The sequence below is a fragment of the Austrofundulus limnaeus genome, unplaced genomic scaffold (assembly GCF_001266775.1).
Source record: "Austrofundulus limnaeus strain Quisiro unplaced genomic scaffold, Austrofundulus_limnaeus-1.0 Scaffold2, whole genome shotgun sequence".
In the NCBI taxonomy this organism is placed as follows: Eukaryota; Metazoa; Chordata; class Actinopteri; order Cyprinodontiformes; family Rivulidae; genus Austrofundulus; species Austrofundulus limnaeus.
Window position 1 is genome coordinate 4492142 of NW_013952404.1, and position 7729 is coordinate 4499870.

General features: G+C 38.2%; 1 protein-coding gene across 1 annotated transcript in view; it reads left to right on the forward strand.

Annotated features, from left to right (window-relative positions):
* spint1a (serine peptidase inhibitor, Kunitz type 1 a) overlaps nucleotides 1-7729 on the forward strand; it is a gene marked incomplete at its 5' end in the record, with an annotated part of 21833 nt that continues 14104 nt past the window's right edge. Inside the window, 3 exon segments of the mRNA XM_014011722.1 lie at nucleotides 1-646; nucleotides 6481-6638; nucleotides 6747-6888. Of these exon segments, the coding sequence (XP_013867176.1) occupies nucleotides 250-646; nucleotides 6481-6638; nucleotides 6747-6888 (697 nt within the window).

Here is a 7729-nt window from a genome sequence, read left to right on the forward strand (position 1 = left end):
AGGTGTCGTTGCTCTCCGGTATTTGTCGCCGTCATAGTTTCCGTTCTTAAAAGTTTCTGTAGAAACCGTCTGCTCGAACACCAGGAAGTCAAAGTTTTAGGTGCTTATAGGAAGTTAGGCGCACAGAGGAAGAAAGGTGTTTGTTTGTTTAACTCTAAACACATTTTCTTCTCTGGTCGACTTCATTTTGTGTGTAGGTGACGTCCGGATTTTATTTTGGAGAGGGGAAACCTTCAATGGACTTTAATCATGAATTTTTTAATTGAATCGGGAGCGTTTGCTTTCCTGCTCCTGCTGCTTCGTTCCGCCTCGGCTCAGGACAGCGGAGACGCCTGCTTTTCTCGGTTCCAAACGGGGAAGGACGACTTTGTTCTGGACACCGACGAGTCGGTGAAAGCCGGAGCCACGTTCCTGTCCGCGCCGAAAGTGGAGCGCACCAAGGACTGCGCCATGTCGTGCTGCAAGGACCCCCGGTGCAACGTCGCCCTGATGGAGAAAGGAGACGAGGACGGCCTCATCAAGTCCTGCTTCCTTTTCGACTGTCTGTACAAGAAGAAATACGCCTGCCGCTTCGTCAAAAAGAAAGGATACACCAATTTCATCTTAAACACACTTTACGCAAACCACATTCAGGAGCTGTCTCCAGGTAAAACTCCCAACTCCTTCAAAATAAAACACAAGCATTACCTGTGTGGTTTTCAACATTCGCCCCAAAAAGTAGTCCCTCCTTATTAATAATGTAATGTGTGTTTTTCAACTATTTTGAGTATTTTATATGGAAATTAAATTTTTTTGTGATTATTTGGGGCAACACTCCCAGTTTGTAGGTAAATTTATTATGTCGGCATTAATTGGAAATGTGCCAAGCGGTCAGTTCAACAACTAGTAAATTTATGCCTTTATACAGACCCGATTATTTGTTTGTTTATTTGAATTGATTCGTGTTAAACTTTCCTTTTACCTATTAACAGTCCATCGGTGGGCAAACTGTGTGGTTTGTGCCTTTTAAATGTTTCCTGATGTTTCCAGATTCTACCAGAGATGTTTATCTTATTTATTTTCATTTATTTAGTTAGTTTTTTTAAACCAGGCTGTAAGACGATTTCTTCCGGTTTGTACCTTTAGCCATTGTTGCCACGATTGAGAGATAGTATTTAGACAATAGCCTACATGGGAAGAAAATCCAACTTGTATCATTTAGTAAAGTAGTCAGTACCACCTAACATAATGTAATATTTTGARTATCTCATGGCTTGTTCAGTTCATCTCTGTGAGCTGATAATAAAATTCAAAGTGAACTGAGAGAATAAACAAAAAGCTGTAAATTGTGTTTCCTTGTTAAATGCATAAAACTAAAAATCATGTTTAAAAATAACATTGTCACAAATGACAAAGTTATAGTTTACAAGTAAAAACTTAAAATTGCACTTGCCCATAAAAAGTCCTGCTGTGCATTGACACTAACTCATCCAGTGTTTTCTCTGCCATAATTCCCAAAAAAAATCAGATTGAGGGGAAAAAATTGTGGTTGTAGCTGTCAAATTTAATAGCAGTGTGGGTTTGTTTTTTCTGAAAAACCCCTTACCCCTACCCTCATAAGTTGGCCCATTACTCTCTACAAAGAGACGCTGACCTTATAATTAAATCTTTGCGTCCCTTGGACGAAGGACACAGGTTAACACTCAGTGTTCTGAGCATCTCGGGATCCATAAAAGGTTCTCCAAGAATTCTTTTCCTTTTACTACTCAAGGCCAGGCATTGGCCTACGTAGTGCAAAGAGGTATCAATGCCACAGGCATCACACAGACCACTGTCATGGAGTCCCAGCCCCAGGCCAACATTGTAAATAAGAAACTGTTCTTCATGTTTTGCCTGTTGAAATAAAGGTTAAGTAAAAAAGTTAAATAAAATTTTGTGGCGGTTAAGCAAGTTGTGCCCAGTTAGGACTCCAACCAGTGTAATTAAAGTTTTCCTGGTCAGAGCAAAAAGGGCTTTTCCAAAACTAGGATTTGGGTCATTWATCAGTTCTCGTGCCTGTTTACAGTCTGTCAGCTCCMTCCAGYGGACTGAGTGTTGACGTCTGATCCRYGCCTGTWGKGCAGTCCYACAGACTGTTGTTGAGATACCTACAGGCTCTGGTCCTTTGAAGTCTGGRCCAGACTGCCAGCTTTTGCAAGGTAGTCAGCTCYCTAATTACCATTAATACCAGTATGTCCTGGTAYCCATTTAACAGTAACACTKTTATCTCTCCCCAGTTGGTTGATTGCTTTGGCACACTCCCAAGCCAGTAATGACGTAAAGTGTGGCCCTCTGAGAGCTTTAATAGCAGTTTGGCTATCTGTTAGGATGAATATTTCCTTCTTTGCACACTGAAGCTCTTTGAGAGATGCCACACACTGGTGGATTGCATCTCAGCTTGAGATACCTTTACATAACCACCTAGTGGTTATCTGTGTTCTCACTCACTGTGGTGGTGCCAAATCAGAATCCCAGAGCCTACTGACCCCTTTATAAGGGATCCGTCTGTAAAACAGTAGAAACAGTTGGGAGCCAGGTCCAGCATAGATGGTGATCGGATAAAWGGCTCTTTGAAGCGATCCGGATCTTGGGGAGCCGTTTGTTTCATAGAGCCGTTCGATTTTGAACGAGTTACATCATCACGTAGGGAAATATATCATCATGTATGGTGACGTGATGATGCCGTCATGTTACGTGGGTGGAACCATGTGTTTTGTCAAGCAGAAACCCCCCCTCCCCCTTTCCGTGAGCTTCTGTACTCCACTGCTCTGCCTGTTTTCCATGAAAAAGCAAAGCGGGAGCAATTTAAGGATGAAAAAGTAAAGATTATATGAGGAATAAAATAAATAAAACTACAAATGACTCTTTACTGCCCATGACTCGGCTCCTATCGTTCGTTGTAAAGATCCGTTCAAAAGATTTGGCTCGTTCGTGAATGTCACATCACTAATCATAGAGAAATTACTCCAGGCTGATCTATCTTCAATCTGACATGTCAAAGCGAACCTCGGTCTTAATGGTCACGTCGCATTTTTCAGACTTTTATGGCCTGTGATGTGGGTGTATACAGATCGATCCAAGTAATAATGATACTAAACCCGAGTCATGCAGGTTAAATCTTGTAGCTCCACACATCTTCAGCTACAGAACAGAAGYCTAATTGCTTTGTCTTTTTTCTTTTCATTTCCATGTCTTGGATGACTGAGAATCCATGGAAACACTTAACGGTAATAGTAACATTGTCAGACCATGTCGTTACTAAAGTTCTAGATCGAAGCTTTAGTTGGTTTCACTTCCAACACGTCATTGTAACTACACGTCTTCAGCTACAGAACAGAAGTCCAGTTACTTCATCCTTTTCTTTGAATTTTGAATGTCCTGGATCACTGAAGCCACAGAAACGTACGATAGTAACAGTGATACTAAAGTGGATTAATATTTTAGTTAGCTTTTCTTAGAGCATGTTGCATCACTCGTTCCATAAATACACACTTCACCGGAGGAGCTGACCAGAGACAGGTTAAATTGTAAAGCGTGAACTAAACAARCATTTCAGACTATTTAACCAACTCGGATTACACAACAACTTCAGGATTGACCTGCTATCAAGTAGCATCTGTAGCGACCGGTTTCCTCCTGTAAACATTGAGCTGAGTGTGACGTTGCGTCATTTTCTGCTCATTTGTGTCGCATCGACAGCATAAAGCGTTCATACTGGAGTCTAATGGAGGTTGCATTTAWAATGTAAACATCCTTGCTAAAATATTATTGGTTCTGGGTATCACGGCATTTTGAATGAGTACAAGTATCTGATATTGGGCCTGATATTTTATCGATGCATCCCTTCTTGTAAGGGGCATTTTTTTAAAATTAGGGATAAATGGCACAAAATAGAAATTTAACTTGGGAGTTTTAGTGGACTTAAAATGCTCAGAGTCTAATTTAGAGGAATATAATTGGTCTGTTAGCAGTTTCCAAAGTTAACCAAATAAAATAAATAAAAAACAATGCTAATCACGAGAAGCTATGTTATTAGCAGATTGGTGGAACTGCGCCTACCAGTGTTAGTCACAAAGCACACACAGAAAACCAGAGACATATACATCGGACATGTTCTCCAACTGTGGGTAATCTAATTATGTGGCTCTTAAATGTATAGTTGGGGCAAAAGGAATGAATATAAATGCACGCACTACTTCTTCTGATTTAAAGTTTTTAAAGCAGATTTTTTTTCATCTTTGAATTATTATGGTTGGGTCGTTACTTATAATCAAATTAGTAATCCAATTAACAAAGCTGTGTACTTGTTAATCAGTTTTATTTTACACAATTTAATAAAATCATTCACAGGAGAGAAAAAGAGAGAAAGTGAAAACATGACAACTAYGTGTTTAGATTTAAAATGTAACACGAACTGTAAAATTAGCGATTCATGAAATGATTGYTGACAACACTGTTTCTGCTCAGGAGCCACTTTCTGTTAAGGACATTGATGAGGACAAAGATGATGTTGGGAACAAGTATCTCATAATAATAATAATATTGTCAATTTTTGCCCATAACCATTATGAATTACAGCAAAAAAACAGCCGTAAATTGATAAAAACAATAGTTATGACCCACCTCCAAAAACAGCATCATTGTTTTTCCTGTGTGCGTCTCAGTGTGCTTGTCTGTGCTGTTGGCCAAATTTCTCATAAATCAATAAGCAGATTAAATTGAACTYCTCAGAATGTATCCACAGTTCTCAGAAACTATGTGCAGCTGATCAACGTTTGGTGTCATCCTGATTCAAGACGACAGTCACAACTAACTGATGACTTAAAAAAATGTCTATAACTCAAATGTTTTAACGTGGTGGAAGTTGAGCATCATCCCCTGTTACATGTGAATAAAACTCATAGAGATTATATAAGACAATTTATATATCTAATAGGATATCTACAAGGGATGCACGATATATCTGCATTCAAATAGGTATCGGCCAATATTTGTCATTTTTTAGAATATCAGTATCAGTCCGATGTGTAAAACTGGGCCGATATTAACATCCGATATTGATTTCCCACTTTGGTTGGTTGAGCGGCATGTGTTTGATCATGACAGTGATGTTGACGCTGCGTAGCCAGGAATAACTGAAGCAGAGAGCCATGTCAGAGTTCTGGTTGTTCATTTACAGTTTCAAGAAAAGACCCAAGTGTGTTTGTGTGCATATGTATGATATAATATACCGTATGTGTTTGTGTAATATCAGTAAATATCGGTTATCGGCCATAACAGCAAAAATTTGGCTGAAATTTTCATATCAGTGCATCCCTAATATCTACAAGTCAACCCGATTGAAGATGGCCATGACAGTTAATCAAGATATATGAGATCATGCAAGGTTTCACAATAAGGTTGCACATTTTTTCCAGCATTTGATCAAAATGGGTACAACCTTTTTGTTTCACAGCACAAGATGATCTAGRCTGCTTTTGTTTGCATATTTTTATTCAGGCACAGTTTGGGCAGCAAGTCTAAGTTGTTTTTGGTGTCTAGAATAAAAAAGGGGGGTGGGGTTGTTTTGAAAACATCACTCTCAAACATATTTGAATCGTCTTAAAGAGTTCAGACAAAACGCAGGATATAAAAGGCTCACATTCTTTATTTTTGTGTTTCTTTACTGTTTACTAAAAAAAATTTTAAACAGAGGTGTAAAGTAACCAAGTACAAATACTTTGTTAYTGTACTTAAGTAGAAATTTTGGTTATCTGTACTTTACTTGAGTAATTATATTTCAGCCTACTTTTTACTTCTTACATTTTTACACASTTATCTGTTCTTTCTACTCCTTACATTTTTTTAAAGGGTAAGAAGTAGAAAGTATAAAGTATATATAGAACGTATACATTTATATGAGAAGTATAAATATATACCATTCTGACACCGTATGAGTTTGTACACAATCCATCACAGCTGCACACCTTTAAAAATATATATTTTTGGAGAAGTTACCTCCCTGTCATTTTGGAAAATCTAACTGCTCACTTTTACTCAATACTTTTACTTTTAATACTTAAATACATTTTATGTCAGAAATTTACTTTTGATACTTAAGTACAAAATAAATCAGATACTTTAAGACTTTTACTCAAGTATTAATGTTAGAGGAGACTTTAAATTTTACCAAAGTAATTTTATGAAAAGATACTTGTACTTTTACTCAAGTATCAATTGAAAGTACTTTATACAACACTGGTTTTAAATAAAATGTTGGGCAACTGATTTAGAGCAGAAGTCTCCAGTTTCACATGTCTTCACGTGTCTACACATGTCGGGTGGGGGAGTGTTACTGGCATGGCATGATGACAGTTCCTGATTCCCCCTCAGCATGTTTGTCTTTTGTTTCAGCTGCACTCATCTGAGATGTTGTTTTTTATTCTTTGTTTTTTTTTAAGATTATGATCTCTTTCCCAATAGATTTACCTGATGGTCCACCAGTGGCTGACGCAGGCCCTGACCAGGTGGTTCAGCCTCAGGAAAGCGTKACATTGAATGGTATACAGAGCAGGGATGACAAGGGCATTGAAGATTATCAGTGGAAAATGCTCACAGATTATCCTTATGCTGTCATCGAGGTGAGAAATGCATCATTAATGCAAACTGGATTTTTTTTTCTAATATTTTATCTTCTGTGACCTAATAAAACTTGCGTTTTCCTTTGTCTTTTCATTGTTTTATGGTAGAAAACCAACTTTCCCGACCAGATAATTGTTTCCAATCTGACATCTGGGAAGTACAAGTTCCAGCTGACAGTGAGGGACACCGGGGGTCAGACAGACACCACCATGATCACAATCATGGTCCTCACTCCTGAGCAGTCCAAGCGTGAGTGTCTTCAACAACGTGAAGTCAGAGGGCGTAAATTATATTTTAGGAGTTGTCTAACATGGTTTAGTTAGTATCTTTAAGTGAATGAACCAACTCGAGGACATTCAGCAGGAAAGTATATTCTGGTTTCAGTGGTAATGAGTCATCATCCTCTGCGCTTTGCTGACTTACCTTTGGGCTCATGCCATTAACATTCTGTGTGTTTTATGTTGAAACTCTGTGGGTGCACTGGAATAATGTCCCGCTGTCTTTTATTTTTTGTAAACAGCATTTTTAATCTTCCTTAAAATTCCTCTTGGAAGGTATCTGTTTGTGTTTTGAACCTGAGATAAAGCAGCTTGAGGAATTTCTCTTAGGTTTAATGTGTGCTAAATGGTTGAATGGATTCCTTGTTAATTGAGTCAAACCAGTCACGGCACGCTTAACTGATTTAGCCTGTGATGACGAGGAAGCAAAGAAATATTACATAACATACAAATATTACACAATATAGTCTACAGGAAGGGGGAAATTGTGGGACGGGGACAGGAATTTGTCCATTCTTGTCTTTAGCATGAAACAAGTGTGTCTCAATGTCATTTCCGCTGAAGCACTTGTGTTCAAGGGATACCTGATTAGTTGTAACATTAGACTTTATTTGATAAACGTTTATTTTAACTGTAAAATAAAGACTGTAAAAATACTGTAGGGCATTTAGTTTTTATAATTTTTAAATTAAAAGTTTAAAAATATATTACACGGACGGAGCCATTTTATTTACACGCAAAGCATTCTGGGTAAATGATGACATGGATAGGACCTTGGTGTGAGGCTGCTAGCGAGCTGTATCCACCCTGAA